This window comes from Desmodus rotundus, chromosome 11, assembly GCF_022682495.2.
Source record: "Desmodus rotundus isolate HL8 chromosome 11, HLdesRot8A.1, whole genome shotgun sequence".
Classification (NCBI taxonomy): domain Eukaryota; kingdom Metazoa; phylum Chordata; class Mammalia; order Chiroptera; family Phyllostomidae; genus Desmodus; species Desmodus rotundus.
In genome coordinates, this window is record NC_071397.1 from 25310795 (window position 1) to 25335469 (window position 24675).

A 24675-nucleotide genomic window follows, 5' to 3' on the forward strand; every position below is an offset into this window, starting at 1 on the left:
GCGTGACAGAAATGCAGAAATGGTTGAGCTAAAATATATTTTGAAGATGAAGCCAATGGAATTTGCTGATGAACTTCATGGTGATGGGTGAAAAGTCAAGAATAATTCCTTGAATTTGGCCTGAGAAACTGTGTGAACAATGATGCCGCTCACTGAGGTGGAAATGACTGCTGGTGGAACAGGCTTGGGAGAAATCCTATATGAGATGCTGTGTGACCCACCGGGATATTAATGCTTAAATGCTGGTAATAGTGATATAGTATTGAGGTGAAATTTTATGTTGCAGAAAATAATTATGGATGAATATCCTTTAATAATAGGTAATAAAGGACAGAATCAACTCACTATCTAATGGTTAACCATGAACAGGGACACGGACAAACAGAAAAACACAGTGTATGAGTGCAGATCTGTGTGGATTATTAGTTGTTAGTGGGAAGATAAAGTAGCTCTCTTCTTATCACTTTTATTTTCTCAGGAATATATGAAACAAATATATAAATTGAAATTTCAGCACAGGGAATACTGTGATAAGAATATAAGAAGGAAGAACAAGACCTGGCTGGTGTGGCTCAGTGGATGGAGTGCCAGCCTGGGAACCAAACGGTCGCTGCTTTGATTCCCAGTCAGGGCACATGCCTGGGTTGTGGGCCAGGTCCCCAGTGGGGGGCGCACAAGAGGCAACCACACATTGATGTTTCTCTCCCTCTCTATCTCCCTCCCTTCCCTCTCTCTAAAAATAAATAAATAAAATCTTTTAAAAAAGGAGGAAGGATGAGCTACAAATAATAGTTTAGGATACTGGGAAATAAAACTGATAGAGAATAGACTGTCAGATGACATTAGCTTCCTTGAGGTTTGTGGACAAGAAGTCAAAGCAAGAACACCCAGCATATATGAATGAACGACTGTGTTTGTGTTTTGTGTGTGTGCATGTTTGTGTTTTCTCCCATCTTACGCAACCTATGTGAATGAAAAATATATGAGAAATTGGAAATTAACATTAGGACTAAGAGTTTTAAGATAAGAATTAGGGAAAGAGAGCAGAGAAGGATAATGGACAATAGGGAATGATTATAATTATGAGTCTTGGAATTTAGGTTGGGAAAGAGGGAACCAAGGATTTGAGGAGCAGGCAAGAAAAAGAGGAAGAAAGGGTGGTCTGAAAGTGGCATTAATCATCAAGAATTACTGAGGAATTTGCACAACCTCTACTCACTCTTCAGCTAAGTTATGCCAACCTCTCCTTTATCAGTGCCCTTGTTTCACACTGCTGTGCCCTGTGCTATGGTCTGAACTGATCCCCAAAGATCAGTAACACACAATTACTTTGTTTTATAAAGTATGTACATCTTTGTATTAAGAGGTTTGAAGCAATAATATAAAGCATGGTAGGAAAAAATAACTTTATTGTATATATTGTTCTAAGATATTTTTTAGGTGTTTCTAAAAATCAGAACTATCTAACTAGATCTTGGATTCTGGTTTGCCAAAATCTTACCAAAAGTCTTTCCCTGCCCCTTTCCTAAAAAGAAAAAGGCCACCAATGATGACATTTCACATTTCTCCAATGAAAAAGCTGATGTTCATGCTACTTTACACAAAGTAACAAAATCACCAGTCAAGTGTTCTCACTCACTCAAAGTTTTCAATTAGCATTTTAGTAGTTCTTTCTTAAATATTAACTGACATCCAAAATTATTTGAGATTAAAGAAATACCTGTAAATACAGAGATAAATGAAGAAAGAAAACACACATAGAGAAATGGAATTCGGAGATTAAGAAAATGCAAGGAATCAAACATACAAAACACCCAATAAATATTGTAGAAAAGAAAACTTTTTATCAATGAAATTTACAGTATATACTATAAAATATTAGATAAGAAGAAAGAGCTTTTGTAAATTAAAACTAAAAGCTAAATGTTCTTCAACAATTAAAGCTTTGGTATAAGTAAGTCTTTATCAAAATGAGCAATAATAAGAAAATACGAAAGGAAAAATTTATGTGGTTATAATAATAACAACAGCAACCTTTTGACTAATAAAAAATTTTGATACAACTGCTTTAGAAGGAAGTAGTGAGGTAATGCGCTGGTGGATGGGGATAGTGATAACAGAGTTAAATCCTTATTTTCCATAGGAGCAATTACTTAGATATTGTTCAGAAGAGGAAAAAAATAAGAAATAGAAGTATAGGTATGTTAATTAGAAATATGGAGATATTTGCCAGAAGAAATATTTAAGAGTATTGAAAGAACTTGCTTTCTTTGGAGAAGGGTTGTTTTCTTTCTTTCTTTTTTTAAATTGTTTTTCAAGTACAGTTTTCTGCCTTTTCCCACAACCCTTTCCCTCTGCCTCAGCCCTCCACACCTCCCTCCTCCATTTCCAGCCCCCCTTGTTATTGTCTATATGTCCTTTATAATTGTTCCTGTAAACCCTTCACCCTTTCCCCCCATTATCCCCTCCCATCTCCCCTCTTGTCACTGTCAGCCTGTGCTCAATTTCAGTGTCATTGGCTATACTTTGCTTGCTTGTTCATTTTGTTGATTAGGTTCCTGTTAATGGTAAATAGTATGGAATTTTCTCAGAAAACTAAAAATGGAAATGCCTTTTGAGCCAGCAATTCCACTGCTGAGATTATAACCTAAGAACCCTGAAACACCAATTCAAAAGAACCTTTGCACCCCAATGTTCGTAGCAGCACTATTTACAATAGCCAAGTGCTGGAAGCAACCCAAGGGCCCATCAGTAAACGAATGGGTTGTTTTTTTATTTTTGCTTTAGAAATTTATTCCCCAACTCCTCACCCTACTCTTTTCAGACAAATCAGAACTTTTCTGGTGTTATTGCCAGTATAGTACATCTTATATCTAAATGTTGTGATAACACCATGGTTAAGTAGTCAAGGGAAATGTAATCACCGCTACGCACAGGGACAACATTACACATAGGTGTGGAAATGAAAGCATTTTACAGAATCTGCACATGTTCAAAATTTGTAAAACTAGATCAGTCTTTGTAAAATACCTGTTTTGTTTCCTAATATAGAAAACTGGTGAACTGCCAACTACAGCTAAAACACTTAGGTGTTTCCCTACTTGATTTGTGATGTGATGATGTTTTATGTTTGTTTCCTATACAACTTTATATATACATTGTGGAGACTCTAATAGCCCCTAAAAATATCAAAGCTTCTTGCTGGTTTAACCTCTTAATGGTCCTTTTATATAAAAATATAAATATCTGTTATTAGGTAAACATTCTCATTTTCATAGGTGATTAAGTGTAATTTTGGTTCTTGATATCTCTGTGTCTCTCACTACCTAACTCTATCCACACACATAGGTATGTGTGTACCAATACATAACTGGAATCTCAATCTTAAACCAAACGAATTTTTCCATGGCCTTCCCTGCCTTCTCTATTAAATTTACCTCCCCAACTCCTAACCTTACCCTGCCTCCTATAATCATTTTTCTGTATAATTTTTATTCATGGCAATTAATATCATCTGCTATATAAAATATAAAGTTATGATTTCTCTCAGACATATCTATATTAAGGAAAATAAATATAAATGAATTACATTTTTTAATGGCCACAGCTTTCTAGTAAAACTATGAGAATTTAGTTCTCCGACCCTTCAAGGAAGAAGTTAGCAAGTTGCCAATCTCTGATACATCAGGCCTGAAACGATGGTCAGAGTGACTTAGAATTGACTACATACATCCAGAGAGATGTTTTGGTTCCTCTAATTACTACACAGCAAGTTTCCCTGAGGGTTCATACTAGACCACCAAATCAAATGCAAAAATCCCTCTTTATATAGCATATAAACTGGGTTTTTGTAACTTTCCAATAAATCTTCTTGTAATTAAGAAGAAAACTCTTTTCTTTCAATATGAGAAGCCTGCATTAGAGTTAGCCAAAAACCAAGCAGAGTTCAAAATTTAAATTTTCTTTGGAAAATATGCCAGACAAATTCACATCTGGAGATTGAAAGGAAGTTCTAGAACACTTTAATCCTCGAGCGGCTTTCCCGTTAATCAATTACACAGTTTGTGCTCCCTGAGTGTCTGTTTATGAGAGCATTGTTCCAAAGCCTCTGGATTTGTTCCTTTGCTTCTATTACTGAAACTCTCCAGTCCTTTCCCCACACGGGAGTGAGAGTCTTTTAATAAGCATGTAAATTAACAAAAATTTTAATTTTAATCTCACTACTTTCTCAGGATACTGACCATTTCTTGTTTCCATCATAAAAATAAAACTTACCTTAATAAATTGTGTATAATCACTCTCAGCAATTTAATTTCTCACATTTTCTCTTAAATTCCCTTTGAACAGACTTTGTACCCATCAATTCAGCAAAGCTGCTTCCTTGACAATGTCACCAATGACATTTGCACTGCTAGCTTCAACGGTTAATAGCCCTTATTTTGTTTTCCCTCCTGTACCACTGACTATTCTTTTCAATTTCTTTTGCTCAGTTGTCTTTCTCTCCTGGGCTCCTAAATATTGCAGTATCCCCGGGCTCCATCCATCCTTGGTCCTTCCTACTCTATCTACAGTCACTCCTTTTTTATTCTACCCTGTATTACAGTTGTATATCTAAAGAGTCCCAAGTTTATGTTTTCATTGCAGACTATCTCACACAGCCAACTGTGTACTCAGCTTCTTCCACTGGGGTGTCTAACTGGCAGTTCAGTCATAAATTGTGAAACAATGCTAAGCACCATAGCCTGCAAGGAAAATAGAGAGGCTGTGAAAAAAATGTGTTGATCCCTCAAACTTTAAGATGCATCCACAATGCCAGAACAATGTGTTATGGCAAACGATTTTACAGAATGTGTTCCTTAGTCACATTGAGCGTAGTGTGTCATTTCTTACTGTAATATGGTAAGCAACAGTAGCCATAGCAACACAGCATTATGGTGAATGACACTGCTAGTTGGGTATCTGAAGTCCCCCAAAGAAATCTCAATAATATGGAAGATGATGGGCAATATAAAATTTATAAAGAACACTGTTTTATAGGCAACAGGCAATGATTCTTATTTATGTAAGAAAATCTATAGGTCATGGTTTTTAATTTTTTTTGTTTTTAAATGTAAGCTGAGATTTTTGAGTATGAACCAATTGTTACCAGGGTAGTTTTCTCTGAAGCCATCACGATTCAACAGGAAAGAAACCTGCATATTCTTTGTTCAGGTCACTAAAATTACTCTTGCCTTTTCATCACTTATACACTAAAAGTGTTTTTAGATATTTATCAGTTTTGCTTTCCGATCTCATTTCCATTTAATTAGAGTTTTTTACCCTTGTGAGCAATCTAACATTAAATGTACTTAACTAATTTCCCTTAGAAAAAGAACCCAAAAGATCTCAGTGGTGTGGTATTCAAACATTAATAATTTGAGATTTAAGATTGTAATTCATTCTTTCTGGATCCACATAATTAATATTGGTATACCAAAACACTAAATTTTTGTATTTTTATATTTCATAAGTGCACTTTCTCAGCAGAAATTTAGAGGGCTAATTCTTTTATCCCTTTTTAAGTTCCTTGGTGACTTTTGCCTCTATATTTGAATAGAATTTCTATTGTGGAATAATTGATATTTGGACAGCTAACTCCAAATCATACTTTTTTCTGCTAGAACTTCAAATTCACAAGGGCTGCCTGACTGATTTCTAGTATTTAAGTATATTTAAAGGAGGTAAAATCACATTTTAAAAATAACATTTGTGTAATTGATATGATAGTATTATTTCTCTTAGATTATTCATACACCTATGTTTATTTCCTGTATTATAACCATATAAGCATACTTCAAAAACCTTCAAAACTTTAAAAATGTAAAACACCTTGAAATATAATCCATACATTTCTTAGTCTTTAGCGAATTGTAGATTACAAAACGTATTTGTTTTTATTAATTTCTTTTATAAGAGACCAAGAACTTCCTTGACCTTTCTATCCCACTGGCTTGTGACAGGTTATCTGAGGTTCGAGAGAAGGGTATGAAGCTACCATTTATTTGCAGACAGCAGTAAGTCCATAGAGGCAGGGCAGGTGGAGGTTTACCTGTGTGACCAGGAGCACAGAGGCAGTTGCATGCTCCAGTCCTGTTGACACAATTTCCTCCATCTAGACGAGATTTCACATTCATCTGTATCCAATTCACAGAGAAATTCATGGTACCCAGGTTCACAATCACATAAAAATCTAGAGAAACGTAGGAAAATGAGAAATAACATGTAACAGCAAAAGGCATTTCATTATATCCATAATTCTAATGTACATATTAAACTTTACACATTTGACTCAATTTAAATAAATGATAATATTTCCATTTTATTTTTTTTCTTTGAAGAAAATACAATGTACTTATTTTGGTTCTCAACCTCAAGAGTTCCCCAAATGAAATCAAAACTGGTCCATGTACATGGAGGGCAAGAAAAGCCAGGCCAGTCCAGATTGGTTGGCGCAGGTTTAATAAGCAAGGGTGTTTACATCTTGGCAGCCACAAGGTGAATAGATCTCCATCTCCACACCTGCCCACCAGAAAAGTTCACATAGAGGCCCTAAGATTGCTCAGTCACATGCACAGCATGTATAGTCTCAATAACAGCTTACAGTCTCATGGCCACTTCTTAATCCTTGACATGCCTCCTAGTGGGGGAACAGTGGTTGGGATGGACAGCAGAGTGGCGAAGAAGCCTCAGATCACATGTGGATCCAGACTAAAGGTCAACTGTCAGTCACAGCATCTCGATAAATTCTTCCAACAATCTTCTGGATATTTTTCTCCTTAATTATTCTTTATGTGAAAATTTTAAGAAATGAATGTGTTTGAGTGAATAATTAATGGCACTTTGATAAATACTATTGAGCCCACTTCTATAACTGTACTAATTTTATTATTATATAAATACAAACTTTCATCTGTATTTTTATTGAAAAGTAAAGATTATTTTGTCTATAGATTGAACTGTTTTTTATGATATTAAAACCTTCCTGTTTATTGGCAGATTTTGAAGAAACTGGATGCAATTCAATAATTAGATATCAGGTTCAAAGTAGCACACACTTCACAGAGGCAGTGACCTTCAAAAACTTTGTCATTGAAAATGGTTTCCAGAAGCTTCATCTGAACTCCCTTTCATTGTGCAGCTGTCCCCAATTTACCTTATTAATTGGCCTCTGATGACTCTGAATTGCTGCATTCGGATTTGTCCTCCAGGACTTTTATTTGGAAGAGTTTCTTTGCTCTTATGTGAATTTCTTTTTTATTGATTCAGACTTTGTCTCAATTGGTCTTTGAGTTTTTCTTATTTAAAGTCTAAGCTGTGGCAGCAATGTATACATAATATATAATATATAATATATATAACTATATGTGGTAGAATTTCCCCAAAATTATTTTCAGTCTATTTCTGTTATTATACTGACTATGTCTTTGTTTCAACATCCAGTCAGTCTGTATCTATTGCCAGAAGATAGAAGGCCAATTCTCCTGAGATAAAATTGTGATTAGTTTTAGTTTATGTATGTGTGAAAAGCAACAACCAATAATCAATGATAAAACCAATAAATATATTAAAAAGAAGAAAAATATATAATTTAATCTCTAACTTAACTTTTTATATTCTTAAAAATATTAATGAAAACATGAAACTGATTGCCACACATAAAATTATTTTGAGAGAAAAGGGCACTTAGCAAAACAAAATCTCCATAATTGTGTTTTTTTCCCTCTTGTAGAACACTAAACAAAAAGAAATTTGCTTGTTATGCATTTGAGACAGATTTTAATTCCACCTTTGCAAAAGAATTCTACCTAATTAACTTCAGTTTCAACATAATTGTAATTACAATGAAAACAGAACCGATAGAAATCTAACATGCCCACGCTCCTCTTTTATCCATTCACCACTTTGATTGTGCGCCAGACTCTAGTCTGGTACCCAGATCCAAGTGTAAATAAGGCTTAGGTTTGCTTTTGAAAATCTCATAGAGAAGTCAGGGACATAAACTATAAACCACTAAAGTGTATATATTCCAATAGAGAAAGTTGTGAAATCCTATGAAAACACAGCTAACCGCTAGGGAAGGTAACAGAAAAGGTTTTGCTGGTTAATCATAAAGAAAGAGTGGAATCTTTGTATCCGTTGGGCAGAAGGCATTAAAACTGAATGAGAAAAGTTACACTGGTATAAAAGAGAATTGTATTTCTCAGAAGCTCTACACATGGCTAGGAAATGGACTGTAATCTCATTAATGAATCTCATTGATGGTCTGAAATCTCTTCCCTTTCAAAGGCGATTTTAGTTTTGGGAAAAGCCAGAAGTCAGAGGGCACCTAACCTGAGACTAAGGTTAGGGGGGCTGAGTCACCTGGATGATTTCATGTTTCCCCAAAACAGTCTGCACGATATGTGATGTATGAGCAGGCACACGGTTATGATGAAACTGCCCATCACCAGTTGCTCATAACTACATCCTTCTGAATCATCTGAATGAATAGTTTTCAAGGAGGAATGCTCAAGCTTAACACAAAATTTGACACAGTTGTTTCTCTACTGGCTCAGTCACTTTGAATGCCGTAGCCACACAGTACACATGCTCACTCAATGGTGTCAACTGCCCCCACTGACTAGCACAGTGAAGTCGTCATTGTTCACACATGAGCATTCCAGTCCACTCTCCTTGGCTGCCAGCTTACATCCATGTGGAGCAAACTGTCCTCGTTATGTTAACAATGGCTGGGCTTTTTCCAGACAGACCTTGTACCTCCACTCTTTCTTCCACCTCTCTCTCTGTCTCTCTGCCTCTCTCTTTCTCTCTGTCTCTCTATCTGTCTGTCTGTCTGTCCCCTGCTCCCACCCCCTTACTCCCTCTCTCAAATAGCTGAGGTAATCACAGTGTTGCACATTCCCAACTTGTTCTCTCTGCACGTGGCCCTATAAACCCTTAAAAAAATATTAACTTCATTAAGGTGTATTTGAAAGCATCCTCTTCCAATTTCTCTTCCTCCTGGCCTCTGGCTAAAGTACACAATCTCTTCAGCTTTTGTGTATTTTTCCTTCTCTTATTGCCTGTTGACTGTCCCATCACTACTTTAGCCAACTGCACCCACCTAGGCTAAGGGAAAAAAATAAAACTGAACTTTGATTTTTCACTAGAGTCTTAGGTAATCCAGTTAATGTTATAATAATCATTGTATTGTATATTACAAGTTTCTGAAATATTTCTTCCTATTGATGAAAACCTATTTAACAATTTTAAAACACAAATATGCATGTTTTAAAATATTTTAAATATAAAAATACTTTACTAGGATCTCTGGCTTTTTTCAGTGGAGAATGATATTTAGATACTAAGATAACATCTATATATATGTACATATATGTATCCTGTTTCAAAGGAGTAATTATCAATGTAAAATTTTTAATATATATTTAATAACATAGAAATTTCTAATTTAAATGCAAGGCTTTTTTTAAAGTTTCAGTGGAACTCAAATAGGTTGTCAAGGTATTAAAGATTTTGGTTTAAATTAAAAAAAATTGATAGTGATCTAAAATTTTCTGACAGGTTTTCAAGATACTTTTCCAATCAATAAAATGCATTTTAACAGGTGACTTCTGAAGAAAATTCAGTACGCTAAAATAAAGCACACATAATGAAGGGTAACTATAATTCACCTAAAGTAATATTGCCTTAATGAAAGGAGATGCCAAAATGTAAGACAATCGCAGGGGCTTACACCCTAAAATGAGCCATTTTACATGATTCTTTACATTATTCTTTTACCTTTTTTTCATTGTAGCTCACATGAGAAAGGAAGTAAAAAGAAGAGAAATTGTTTTTAAGCTTTTAAAAAGCTCAGTTATTTTAACATATAACCACGATGTTGATTAAATCATGTTATAACATCTAAGACATAGTTAGATTTTTTAATGAGTTGTGATTTAAAAATATATTTGTAATATTAAGATTTAATATATATTTCTTTCAATAGATCACTTTATAAAAATGTATAGTCAAAAGACAAAAATAAATTATAAACTGTGGCTGATGAAAGCTTATGATTAAAACTTCTTAGTCTGTTTTAGCAATTAAAATTTTCATGGAATTTATAGTACATTTAAAGCAATTTAAATCTTTCTCTTGTGATTCCATAACTGCATTTCTGAGCCACAGTTCTTTATAATTAATACTTTTTTCATCAAAACATGAACAATCTAATTAATATTTGCAATATAGGTAAAGTTTCTTATATTAAAATTTTATTAAAATAAGTGCTTTAGATAAATTATTTTAATTTTTAATCAGTTATAAAATATGACAAAATTACCTGTTTTTCATTTTTCATTTTTTAACAAATAGAGGCATATTTAAGTATACTATATATAATAAAATTATAGTATTTAAAATTGCACATGAAAAATATAAAATTTAATATTCATCTAAGAGAATATTATTTTGCTAATATATGCATAGTTTATTTTGTTTATTTCAATCTATTCACCATCTTTAAGATGCTGTACTTTAAGGTGATCTACATTCTGTGTACCTCATGTAGAAAGAAAAAAGTAAATTCTTTTCTACCCAAAATATTTGCTGCAGAGAATTATTAACTTTAAAATAATCTTAGTATATCATTATTATAATTTTAACTACATATGAGTGTGGATTGAAACAAGGGAAAATCTGAAACAATAGTGTTATGACAAAGTGTTCAGCAGAATAGAATTCATTGAAATTAGTAACTGCTTTCTAAGCAAACAATTTGTAGAAAAAATGTACAGAATTTTATCTATTACTTAAATGCACATTAACTAATCATTTTTAACTTTGTAATGGTAATGAAATGCTAAACTCATAAACACCAAAAACTGATTGGTTACAATATTCTTTCTGATGTTTGGTTATAATAATATCAGACAAGGATTTGCAAAAGTTTTCTTCTATATTCTTTGACTAGACCAACCACTGTCATTGTAATTGTTCTGGTGACTTTCCTATTTAGGTATAAAGTTTTAGTAGATCAATATGATTGTCAGTGACACAAGTGAACTGATGACTATGGTTTAAAAAGCATTAGTTCTTTGGGATAATATACGTTATCGAGTGTCATAAAGTGTCAATTCCAGTGTCCAGCTTTGTAACAGCTTTGAAAAGGAGGCTGTCATCCAAACGCTGTCATATATCAAGGAATTCATGTTTAAATGGTGCCCTTATGGCTAATGATTAATTGTTGCAGGTCTTTAAAAACTAAAAGCGAATAAAACAGACTTAAAAAATGGATGTAATCATGAAGTTTATTATGTAATAATTATTGTTCTTAATATTTTATTATTGTCTGTAGTTTAGTTTATACTACATATACAATTGGTGTTGAGTTGTTAAATTATTTCATAGATTTCTAATGGGTAAGTAAATATCAATATGATAAAATAAGCCAAAGAAAATTGTTTAATAAAAGAAATACATTATTGAAAAATGGGATATAAAAATGTAATTATTCATTTTTCAGTTGTTTATAGATTTTTTGGCTTTGAAACATTGTAATTCACTTAAAATGGCTTTTATCAGAGTGATTTGAACAAAGTAATTTTCTGAGATAGAATAATCAACACCCATATACCCATCATCCATATTTCATACATATTAATATTTTTCTAAGTTGCTAAAGAATTTTTAAGATAAATGTATGTACTAAATATATTTGAAACCCCTTTTTATATCTCCATAGTAATTATTCTTCATTTGTCTTTACAAAGAGGAGATCATTACTCTTAAGATAGTATGCATTCTTCAAAATATGTTTTAATATTTCATTAAATATGACTATTAGCCCCCAAATCAAATAATTAGTTATAAATCTAATAATATCAGCACACAACTCACATGAAGAAACTACAAAACTCTGGTGTACAAAATCAAAGAAAAACTAGAGAGATATTCCATGTTCATACATAGAAAGACTGTATATTGTCAAGATATTAATTCCACCCAACTTGATCTCTAGACTCAATGAAATCCCAATCAAAATCCCAACAAGTTATGTTGTGAATATTGACAAAATGATTATAAATTTTATGTTTAGAGGAATAAGACCTAGAATCCAATGATGAATGAGAAATAATATTAGTAAGAACAAAGTTGAAAGACTGATATTGCCTGATATTATTATTAAGACAATAGTTAAATAGATCAGTGGAAAAAGTAGAGAGCCCAGAAATACACACACACAGATATTGTCAATTGAGCTTTGACAAAGGGCAAAGGCAATTCAATACAGAAAAGATGGTCTCTTCAGAATGGTACTGGAACCTCTGAACACCTACATCAAAAAAAAATTAGATACAGACTCTACACTCCTTTATATAAATTAACTCAGAATAGATCACATACCTAATGCAAAATGAAAAATTATAAAATTCCTTGAAGATAACAAAAGAGAACATCTAAATGACCTTGGGTTTATCATTTTAAATGTGACACTGAGGTCATGACCCATGAAAGACATAATGGATAAGCTGGACTTCATGAAAATTAAAAGTATCTGTTCTGTGACAGCAAATGTCAAGAAAATGATACAATAAACCACAGACTGAAGGAAAATATTTGCAAAAGACATTCTAATAAAAGCCTATTATGCATAATATACAAAGAACTCTTAAAAATCAACAAGAAAACAAATAGATCAATTAAAAATAGGCATTAACAGACAGACACCTAAACAAAGAGAATATACTGATCTAAAATAAGCATATGAAAAGGTGCTTCCCACCGTATGTTAGCAAGGAAATGCAAATTAAAACAGCAATGAGCTACTTCTATACATCTCTTGGAATAGCCAAATTTCTAAAACACTGGCAATACCTAATGCTCACGAGGATGAGGAACAATGGGAACTGTCATTCACTACTGAGGGGAATACAAAATGATACAGTCGCTATGGAAGATACTTTGGCAGTTTCTTACCAAATATTTTTTCTAAATAATATGTTGCATATGTTATTCTCATATTTTCTTTTCCATTTATCATATATTTCAGTAAACATTTTAGCAGTATATATTGCTACAGCTTATTCATAGGAAAATATATAGTTTTCTGTTTATTATATCATGTTTTGTTAATCATTTTGATTGTTATTAAATTTTCACCATTGTAAACTTAACACATGTATAACCTTATACATATCTCTGTGTCCATATCTAAGATTGTCATGTATATACACAAGAACTTAACGACATTCTCCCCAGGGTAATTCTTCATCTCATGAGCAGTGGACAAAATAACACTGGTCCTTGGAAAGACACATATCTCACTTTATTTTTGGTTTCCTAATTATTTGTTTACTGACCATTTAAACTTCTTTCTTCTTGAAAGGCTTGTTCTTCATAGTCTTTGCCTTTGTTTCCTTATATCCTCTTAACCTTAAGCTGGTTTCAGCAATGCTTAGTGCACAGATTTTTGTGAGCATCGGTTCGGTCATCACTAACTGCTTATTGTCTCAAACACAACCCAGACGAGTTTGTTGGGCCCTACTCAAGTACCAGTTGAAAACACAAAAGGCTGCTGTGTTGAAGGCATTTTTAAAATAGACTTTATTTTTTTAGATTAGTTTAGGGTTCATGGAAAAAGTAAGCTTAAAGTTTAGTTTCCATATAACCCTTCTCCTGACACTTGCAAAATTTCCTCCACTATCAACATCCCCCACCACAGTAGTCCATTTCTTTTTCTATTTTTATTTTTTAAAAGAATTTTTATTGTTGATTGGGTAAGCACATTTAGTCATATTTGGAAGAAAATTATCAAAAATAACCCAGAGCTGCATGACCATGATAAAGAATAATGACTAATCCTTCCAAATAACTTGACCATTGAACTTTTTCTTCCAACACGCGCAATACAAATTTAAAATACATCTCACTATAGACACAGACAACAGTGTGGTGACTGTGTGGGGGAGGGAGGGTGGGTGGAAGTGGAAGAGGGTACGGTGGGATGAATGGTAATAGAACAAAATCCAATAATAAATGAACCATAAAAAATAAAAAAGAAATCACACAAGTTAGTAAGAATTATATAAGAATGGTGAGTATAAAATGAATGCACACCCTTTTTTTTTCTATTTACATGTTGTAACACAGCATATATCCTATCGTTAATGGTTTGCATAAGACTGCAAAAAAATTTCTGTATAAACAGACAATATAGAAATATTCCTATTAGATTATATATATGTATATATATGTATATGTGTGTGTGTATGTATTGACAGAGCCAAAGGCTAGAATTCAATCTAAGTGCGTGTGTATATATACATATATGTGCATGTGTGTGTATATGTGTGTGTGTGTATGCATTTCAATTGATGAACCTACACTAACACATCATCACCCAAAGTCTATAGTTTACATTAGAGTTTACTCTTAGCGTTGTACATTCTATGGGTTTTGACGAACGTATAACACATGTCCACCACTATAATGGCACATAGAATGGTTTCACTGCCCTAATGTCCTCTGAGATCTACCCAGGCATTCCTTCTTTCCCTCCTAACTGCTGGTAACCACTAATCTCTTTACTGTCTCTGATATTTTTCCTTCTCCATAATGTTATAAAGTAAGCCTTTTTAGATTGGCTTCCTTCATTTAGCAACAGGTTTTTAAAATTACTCCACTTCTTTTCATGACTCGTTAGCTCATTTCTTTTTAGTGCTGAGTAATATTCCATTATCTGGATGCACCACAATTTATTTGCTTACTGCCAGATGGGCATCTGGTTTATTTCCAAGTGTTGACAATTATGAATAAAGCTGATATAAACTTCTGTGTATAGGTTTTTGAATGGATGGACATAAGTTTCCATTCATTTGGGTAAATACCAAACACTGCCATTGTTCGATCATATTGTAAGTTTTCCTCAATGCTGGCAAACTGTCTTCCTAAGTGGCTGCCATTTATTTTTAGCTAGAGCTAGATATGCTAGGTTGCATGTTTCTTCTGTTTATTGCACCATCATCCTCTAAGCATGGGATACCTCCATTCCTTCCTTACCTTTCCCATCTCTGGGGAGGGCCTCAGGTAAAAGGTGCCAGCACTGTGCAGTGCAACACTAATCAGAGGGTCCTAAGTCATATCCAGTGACCATTGACATCTGTTTGATGTCAGGAAGAGTTTCTATTTCAATCCTGGTTCATTCAGTGCATTGTATTGGCAGCAGTTTTTCCTATACACGAGCTGGGCTTGAAACTTAATATTCACAAAAACTCTTCAGCAATCTGCATGTTGGGCTGTCAGGTTAGTAGCTGATTATTTTCCATCAGCTTTTTAGGATTTTCTCAGTTTGAGAAGTACTTTGTTGCCATCAGCTAGACTGAAGGGTCAGTATCAATCCTATAATAAATTCAGCTCTCTGGAAATGAATTGATCTTGTATTCATGAGTCATGAATACACCACATGCATTCTCTTTTAAGCAGAGGGCATTTGGGCTGGTTTCCTCCTGTAGCTATTTGAAATCTCATAATGAAACTTGGGGATGTAGTCTTCAGAAGCCACATAATAAATTCATACAAAAAGTCTTCATTTGGGTTTTTAAGGTCATTTTGGTTCTACTGTTTATTTCATGCCAGTCTCTGACTCAGAGCTGTCTCGTAGGTCCCATGCAGGGCATACTGAAAATCCTGGGCCCTTAATGCCCCATATTCAGTCTGCACATTTCTGTTGGCTTATTATCCAGTTACTAACCCTATCTTCTCTTCTGTTTACAGCACTTTTTAATCTTCAATCTTTACCACTCTTTTTCCTGTCCAGAGTTTCATCTTGAGAAGAGTACCGATTTGCCCCACCCTCACTGTCAGGCGGGCCATGATTCTGTTTTTGGACAGTGATCTATAAGTGAAGGAGCAAGGTGCCATTACAGAGCCTAGTGATTCAGAAGGTTTGCATGCTTCTGCTTATTCTCTTGTACCTCTGTCACTCCATGAGAAGAACATGGTGGCCCAGTAAGGATGAGAGACAATTGAAACAGAGCCATTTCAGTTGACATAACAGACTGTAAGCACTCCTCCCTCCTCAGCCACCTGCCAGAGAAAGCAAGATGAACTCAACCTGTATTAATTACCAAACTACAGCAAACCACAGATGTGAAAATAATAGTAAATGATTTCTGTTTTTAACCACTGAGTTTTCAGGTCTTTGGTTAAGCAATAACAGCAAGCCAATATAGTCTGTATAGTAATTTTAAAAGAGTTCCTGTCCCCTGTAGACTGGAGAAGGACATGATTAAGGAAATTAAATATGTGTATTCACTTTAATCTCCCTTCCTAGCACAGGAAAAGTTTCTCCTGTGTCTTAGGTAATCCGTACTTCTCTGCATACAAACCTTCCTCTAAACACCACTGAAAGAACTGACCTACAAACTTGCCAGTTTTCTCTGGCCACTCCTGAACATTTCTTACTTGTTATAGCCCATAAAAATAATTATATTCCACCTTTGCTAATGAGAGATGGAACACTTAATAGGAACAGATAGCCTATACACTAAATGAGTTGTATAACCCCACTAATTCATATTGTCACAAGGTTGGGCAGACAAAAGGAGAATAAACAGAAGACTCAAGTGAACTAACCTACTGTCATGGATGGGGAGAGAAGATTTAATATGCTAATGTGAGCATCTGGGAGTGGTGTTAGATATGATGCCTAGTCAAAGACGGGACTTAATTCTAGATGATAGTAGTGAGGTAGAGGTGCCAGAGATTACTTGGTAAATATTAGAGGGAATATTTCCTAGTCTCATGGTTATGGAACTATTTGAATGAATCAATTATATGGAAACTGTTCAGTTACCTATTCATCTCTATCCTCAGGAAATAGTGGAGAAAATTCCAATCACTTAGGAGAAAGCTCCATTCACACAGGACTGTACTCATTTCACCGGCATAAGAACAGGAGTGATGAGGAGGCACCAGTGTCTGTATAAGCTCTATGGTGGTTGTGCTTTACCGGTTGGAGATAACACTGTAGGATGCTGCAGTGAAGTTGGGTTCTCTGATATGAGTTAAAATAATGGGATCCAAGAACATATCCAGCTTGTTGAATATGCTTGCTTATCAGATAAAAAAAAGTGAGCAAATAACCACACAAATCAGAGAGACAGATTGGTGATTGATGGATTGATTCACAGATACCCATCTGGTCAGTGGCTAATCAGTGATGGGTTACTAAAAAAAAATTATGGACAATCTGTTGTGGTGTTACTTTACATATTTATAAAATTAAATATAAAGGTCTACAGGACAGAAACATCATTTAACTCGCCTTTGTAGATTCCTAGGCTCTTACACAACTTCAGACTTAAGCTATGAGAGTCCCTCAACTGAACGACAGGAAGCACCTTTGAAGTATAGTCACCTGTTACATGTATGTTCGTGAAGCCTCCTCAAAAAGATCTGGGGCCATTTACCAGTATGACTTCATTGATGAAAGAAAGAAATATAGACCTTTTAGAAGTTATCAGATAATAGGTCTGAACTTAGCTTATCTTTGAAATACCACTGCTCCACTAGTAAGAATACAAGATTATTTAAGTTTGGTAGATTGGTCACAAATCTAAGTTTTGTATTGTTTTGCTTTGCTTTACTTTCCCCAACAGTCCCTGAATATTTAGTCTAGTCAATTTACTTAGTAATAGACTATGGGGAACCATTCCAAGAGTGGGAAATGTGGCCCAGCCCCCACTTGGAAAAGCCAGTGGGAAATGAGATTCAGGAGGCAGGACCCACGCCCATGGATAGGTTGTCCCGTGGGGAATCAGGCCTGCATTTTACCTAAGCCGAGTTGAGATTTGCTTTTTGCTAAAACTCCCTCACACTGAATTGAGGCAGCAAACGTTTACTGCTTATCTTTAAAGTAACTTCCTAAAATCTATGCTGGACCTTCCAAGGACCAGTGTAACCAGCTTAACCACTTTTCCCTTTACATTTGCAAATATCCTTCCTCTTTTATGTAATTAGCAACACTCTCTTCTTTGTTTTCTGTAACCGCCTAAAGCAAACCTGTGTATAGTAAAGGAGGATCATCCTCAATGTAATGTGCCCAGAAAAGCAATAAAAGCCTTTCAAGACAAGGGAGTTGCAGAGGTAGTGATTCAAAGCATAACCCCATTTACTGCACCAGCCTGGACAGTGCAAACACCATAGAAAAGGATAGAAATAATAGAAGATTACCAGGAACTTAAGCAGGTTGTGATACAAATGTTAACAGCAAGCAGTTCTAGATTTTGGATTTCTATTAAGACAAACATAGGACTTAGTACTTGCAGAGCAACTGTGAAATGGCAAATGAGTCTTTTTTATTACAATCAATGAATGCATAGGTGAATTGTCCAACTGTTGTGTTTTTTTTAATGGTTGATACTATCACAGATGTCTTCCATTTCCCACTCTTTTTTAAAAGATATTTTAAAAGACCAAAATAAAGAAATATTAATTCTTCTTAAATTTATCTACAAATACAAAGGAATACCAATTAAAATTTTACCTGGTCTTTGAGGGATGTATTGATTTATGCAGAACATAGCTGACTGTAACGGAAAAAAAGGTCAAATAAAATAAAGCTTCCTAAAGGAGATTTAAAATATAGGATGTCTCGCCCTACCAGTATTGCGATATTTCAAAGGTAAGTAATTAAGTAAGTAAGTAAGTAAGTGGTACTGGCATGTAGATGGTAATTGAACTAAGAAACAGAATAGAGGATGAGAAATAAACATATGTGGAACTCAATCTGCAGTAAAGAAAGCATTGCAGGTCAGACTGACTTACTCAATACATGTATCAGCCACAATTGGTTATTAGCAATAATCGCGCCTCGGATAAACCTCATTGGCTACGATACTGCCACTGCGCAAAGCTAACACAGTTGGTTATTTATATGAAAAAAATGAACTCATATTCCTCCCTAACACCACACATAGGATATTCCAGATAGACTAAGATTTAAATATGAATGGCAGAATTATAAATATTTTAAAAGGAAATAGAAGAAACATCTTTTCCCCTAAGGTAAATACTTTTTTATTATACAGTGGTATAATAAAACCACTCATCAATTCATCAATTGGTACTCATCAATTCATTCCAGAACTTGTGACGAGAGCTGAAACTGGTGAGTACTGAGCAAGCAAATGAGTGATGAAGAATTTTCTCTTGTGGAGTGGTGTCCTGACGCATAGGAGTTCTAGCAAGTGCTACAAGGCCTGAGCTAGCACTGAGTGCTGAAATTTTTTCTAGTGAAAATTTGACAAGTACAGGGCTTGACGAGTTCTGAAGCCAACAAGTACTGAGGTATGATGGTATTTATTGGGGTAACATCGGATATTAAGATTATATAGGTTTCAAGTGTACATTTGAACTATAACACATGATCTGTATATTGCATTATGTGCCCACCACCCAAAGACAAATCATCCTCTATGACCGCATATTCCGCTCCTTTTACCCTTTACTACCCTCTCACTCCCTTTCCCTCTGGTAACTATCATATTGTTGTTTGTCTGTATGAATTCCCGTTTGTTTGTTTTTCTTGTTTATTCATTTGTTGCTTCCAATTTTATATCCCACATACGTGTGAAATCATATGTTCCTTTTTTGGCCTGATTTATTTTGCTTAGCATATTCTCAAGGTCCATCCATGTTGTTGCAAATGGCAGGTTTTCGTTTTTTCTTATGGCTCAGTAGTATTTCATTGTATGTGTATGGACCACATCTTCTTTATCCGACCATCTATCAAAGGACACTTCAGTTATCCCCACTTCTCAGCCATTGTGAATAATGCCATAATGATTTTAGGGGTGCGTATGTCTTTGTGAATAAATATTTTCAAACTTTTCATGTAGATACCCAGAAGAGAGGTTGCGGGGTCATATGGTAACTCTATGTTTAATTTTTTGAGGAAGCTCCGTGTTATAATCCATAGTAGCTATAAAGAAGTAACCATGTCAAAGGAGAAGTAAAAGGTGAGATTAAGAGATAGTATAGAGACAAATGAAAATGACGATATGACATACAATTTTTGGGATACAGCAAAAGCAGTAACATGAGGGAAGTTTATATCATTACAGGCCTATCTCAAGAAACAAGAAAAATCTTAATAAGCAACCTGACATTACATCTTAAAGAACTAGAAAAAGGAAAAAAGAAAAGCAGCCCAAAGTCAGCAGAAGAAAGAAAACAATTAGAGCAGAATTGAACAAAATAGATAACAAAAGGACTATACAAAAAAAAAATTAATACAACAAATAGCTGGTTCTTTGACAAAAATCATAACACTGCCAAACCCATGGGTAGACTAACTAAAAAAAGAGAAAATCCTCAAACAAAATCAGAAATGAAAGGTAAGTTACTACAAAAATACAAGGGATCATACTTGCATACTATGAAAAACTATATGCCACCAAATTCAATAACCTACAGGAAATGTATAAGTTCCAAGAAATATATAACCTTCCTAGACTGAATCATGAAGACTTGAAAAATCTAAGTGGACCAATCGATGGTAAGAAAATTAAAACAACTATCAAAAACATCCCCAAAATTAAAAGTTCAGGACCAAATTTGGTAGTGAATTCTACCGAAGAAAATTTGATACCTGTCCTTCTCAAGCTCTTCTAAAAAATTAAAGAGGCAATACACATCCTAACACATTTCGTGAAGCCAAAATAACCCTGGTACCAAAAGCTGGCAATGATAACCCAATAAAAGAAAGCCACTGACCAATATCTCTGGTTAATACAGATGTAAATATTCTAAGGTAAGCATTTTTAAAACACGATAAAAAAGTAAACATGCAAATTGGTTAATTCAATTATATTAAAATTAAGTTTTAGTACTCAAATTCATCATAAAGAAGGTGAAATGATAAGCCACAACCAGTAAAAGATATTTTCAGCACATAACAACTAACAAAAGAATTAATAATTAGAATATAAAAAGATTCTTAGAAATCCACAAGAGGAAAACATTAAGGGACAGGTGACATAAAAAGGCATTTCTAGATAGGAAAAATAAATATCTTAAAATGTATGAAAAATAATCAACCTCAGGTTATCATGAGCACACAGAGAAAAACCACAAGGCTATATAATTTTACACATAGGTGATAAGCTCAAAAGGAATAATCTGTCAATGCGAATAGAAATGCTTTTTTTCTGAGTGTGAATGTTACATTTTCAAAAAGTGAAATGAAATTAAAAAACATGATATAGTATATGTAAAAATGTCCATGTAGTGGTTCAGCTAATCTACTTTAAGGTATGAAGCCTAGAGTATCACTGGTGCTTATGTATTTGGACAAATATTTGAAAGCTTGACTAGTATTATTATTTCTAAGAAAGGAGAGGTAGATAACCCCCAAATCCATGTACAGAATAATAATAAATAAATGTTGGCATGTATTTAAGTGCGGTATTCTATAATAGTTAAAAATAAACAAAGGATAAAAATGCATTATTAGATACTGCAGAAAGGTCAAGTTCATCAAAATAAATTATTTCAGAAGACTATACACAATAATAGTTCAGTTATATTAATATGAAAACTAAAGAGTATTTTGTTCAGGCATGTATGGAATTAATACTGTATATTAAGGGTAAAGGTGGTAAGCATAAAATAAGGATATTCAATACAATTGGATGGGAGAGTGGAGGAGTACTTGGGGACAAGCACAAGGACATCAGTAATGTTCTACTTATAAGTTAAATAATGGGTTCATATATGTTCACCTTGTTATTAAAATATTTATTATCTCCTGGCTGGTGTGCCTCAGTGGATTGAATGCCGGCCTGCAAATCAAAGGGTCACCGGTTCAATTCCCAGTCAGGGTACCTGCCTGGGTCGCAGGCCAGGTCCCCAGTAGGGGGCACACGAGAGACAACCACACATTGCTGTTTCTTGCCCTATCTTTCTCCCTTCCTTCCCCTCTCTCTAAAAATAAACAAATAAAATCCTTTAAAAATGTATTAAATTACAGGCATAAAATAATTGATTCAGGAAAATATAGCCTTTAACCTGTGTGTCAGGTTCACATAGGTTCCTTTATTTTTGCATGGGTTAGTGGGACACTCAGTTTCAATTTCACACAGAAGTCCAGAAAACCCGTGTCTGCAAACATACCTTTTAAACAAGAAATTTAATAATTTCATTGATATGAGTGTCTGAAGTCAAAGCTTCAAATGATTGTAGCATGGCAAATTGTTAACAAAAATAAAAACGTTCAATTTGTCTATTGAAATTATAAACATGCATACATTTAGATGCATCTGATGTATAAGTATGTATCTAGATTTTTGTTTTGATTTGTTTTCTTTACCTGCAATTGTTGGCCCCACCTTCACAGTCACCATACTTCTGACAGGAGAGGGAGAAGCACTCATTCCTGCTAATTTCATAGTATTTCCCTTTAAATCCTGCAAATGGAGGTGGGAAAGGCATGGCTGAGCAATTGTCATTTCAGAGTGTAAATCACAATCAGTGAAATAGAGTCTGGTGAATTTGCTCATAATGGAAGTTAAGAAATAAAAAGAGAAACCACTCATCTCTGGTTTCTCATACAACTTTATTTTATGGAATATATAAATAAAGCTATACTAGTTTCTGATTAATGAGTTTAAATAAAAGAGTCAAGGAAGAAATACTTTAGTGACTCTTTTGGGAAAGTAGAGTTATTATTAATGTCACCATTTTTTAAGGTATTTAAGTGTTTGAACAAAAAGAATTGAAATAATCTGAAAAGCAAATGAATTAATGTGATTACCAATAAAGAAAACTGAGCTTCAATGATCAAATTTATTCAAGGCAGTTAGAAGATGAAGCAAACTATTTAATTGTTTTTCACATCCAAGTGACTCGAAGAAAACAAATTACTTTGATTCACAGCTACATAATCAGTCATCCATTTAAACACATGCCAGTTATATTTTAAAATAACGAAGAACATTAAAAAAATTTATACAGCTGTAATTACTGCAAAACATTTGTGTCAGAAAAAATCACCATAATTTTCACTTTTTAAAATACATCAAACTTTTTAATATTTATGATTAACATTTAAGCAATTATTCCCATGGTTATATATTAACTAGGTATAATAAATTATATACTTACATTCATTTTGTCTTGCTAACATTTTTCTATACTAATTAAAAATATAAGAAACTAGATTTTCCTTTCTGTTAATTTTTAGTGATATAACAAAGAAACAAATAATTGCAGTGACATTATATATGTCAGTATCTACTCAGAGTTTTGTTACTTTAAGAAAACTGGATTTATTACTGGCATACAAATAGACTGCAATTAGAATTCAGAAGCCTTGAAAGAGAGGATGTTTCAACTACCCATGAATCCTTCTTCCCCTAGTACCTTCTCATGTAGTCTTTCCTCCCCTGCAAATAACTGTTGATGTTCCAAGTTTCAAAACATGTATAATATTGGCATGAGGATGACATAATGCACTTTCCTTAGGCTATCTCTCTGCCTCATGACCTTTTAGCTTCAGCATCTACTGTTCAGGGGAAAATCCTTTCCCTGTTTCCTCACTCAGATTATCATGAGACAACACGTGACTAGTCTAATTTATCTTTTCTCATCACCCCACACAACACGTCATTGTCATTCTCTGTGATATCTACCGTCATGTAAAGAGCCAAACTTCCCTCTTAGTTGGGGTTTGGAAAGCTGATATCACAGCTTGTAAAATCTCGCTGCCTCTTTACCAGAAAACATTATGTAAATCAAAAAAATTAATCAACAAAAGATAAGAGCAAGAAAAATCAAAGTATACATGCAACAAGTAGAAAACAAAGAAGGGGATGGTTTACAGTATACTGTAGAGTTTAAGAGTCTAAGTGCAGGCTGAACTCAAATCCCGTATCTGTCATTAACCAGATATGTGACATTAAGCAAATCACAGTACTTCTCTTTGCCTCAGTTCTCCTATCTGTAAAATGGGCATGATAATAGCATCTCTTTTTCCCCAATCCTTTTTGGTGACAAGAAGTTCTTTTGCTTGTTTGGGGGGTTTCCCATGACCCCATCTGGAAAATTTTCACTATGTTTGCCTTAGATTTATCCACTTCATGACAGGAGAAAATAACATCTTGAAAACTAATCATGCTATGTTCTATGTTTTAATCATTAATAGTGTTACTACTACTAACATTACTATATTGAAAAATGTTTTCAATCATAGAATCCTTACCATTGGTAATCTGGTAAATAAATTATGGATTAGGTTAAATTTTAAAAAATAAATAAATTCATATGTATCAGTAATTATATTAAATATGATATTTAAAAACACTTCAATTTAAGTCAGAAATAGACTAAATAACAGAACCAAGTGCATGATATTTAAAAGAAATTCAAAATTCACTTTGAATATAGAGACAAGTATAGATTAATAGTAGGAGGACAAAAGAAAGATGCACCATGAAATACTAACCACAGAGAGCCCATGTGACGAATAGACCAGTGTTCAGAACAAGCATCGTTATCAATTTGTCCTATTCTTTCTTATACAAAACATGAACATGTTATCGAAACTCATGTTATCAAAAACATGAAGTTGGATGTTAATAATTTTAATTCATA

At 33.9% G+C, this 24675-nt stretch overlaps 1 protein-coding gene and 1 non-coding gene across 2 annotated transcripts in view; both read right to left on the reverse strand.

Annotated features, from left to right (window-relative positions):
• Positions 1-24675, reverse strand: part of EYS (eyes shut homolog) — a 1562674-nt gene that overhangs the window by 912637 nt on the left and 625362 nt on the right. The window contains 4 exon segments of the mRNA XM_071219700.1: positions 6089-6156; positions 6158-6229; positions 22093-22197; positions 22394-22490. Coding sequence (XP_071075801.1) covers positions 6089-6156; positions 6158-6229; positions 22093-22197; positions 22394-22490 — 342 coding nt within the window.
• On the reverse strand, positions 18794-18939 carry LOC112319369 (U4 spliceosomal RNA). The gene has a single exon (XR_002976316.1). It is a non-coding gene; the product is annotated as a U4 spliceosomal RNA (small nuclear RNA).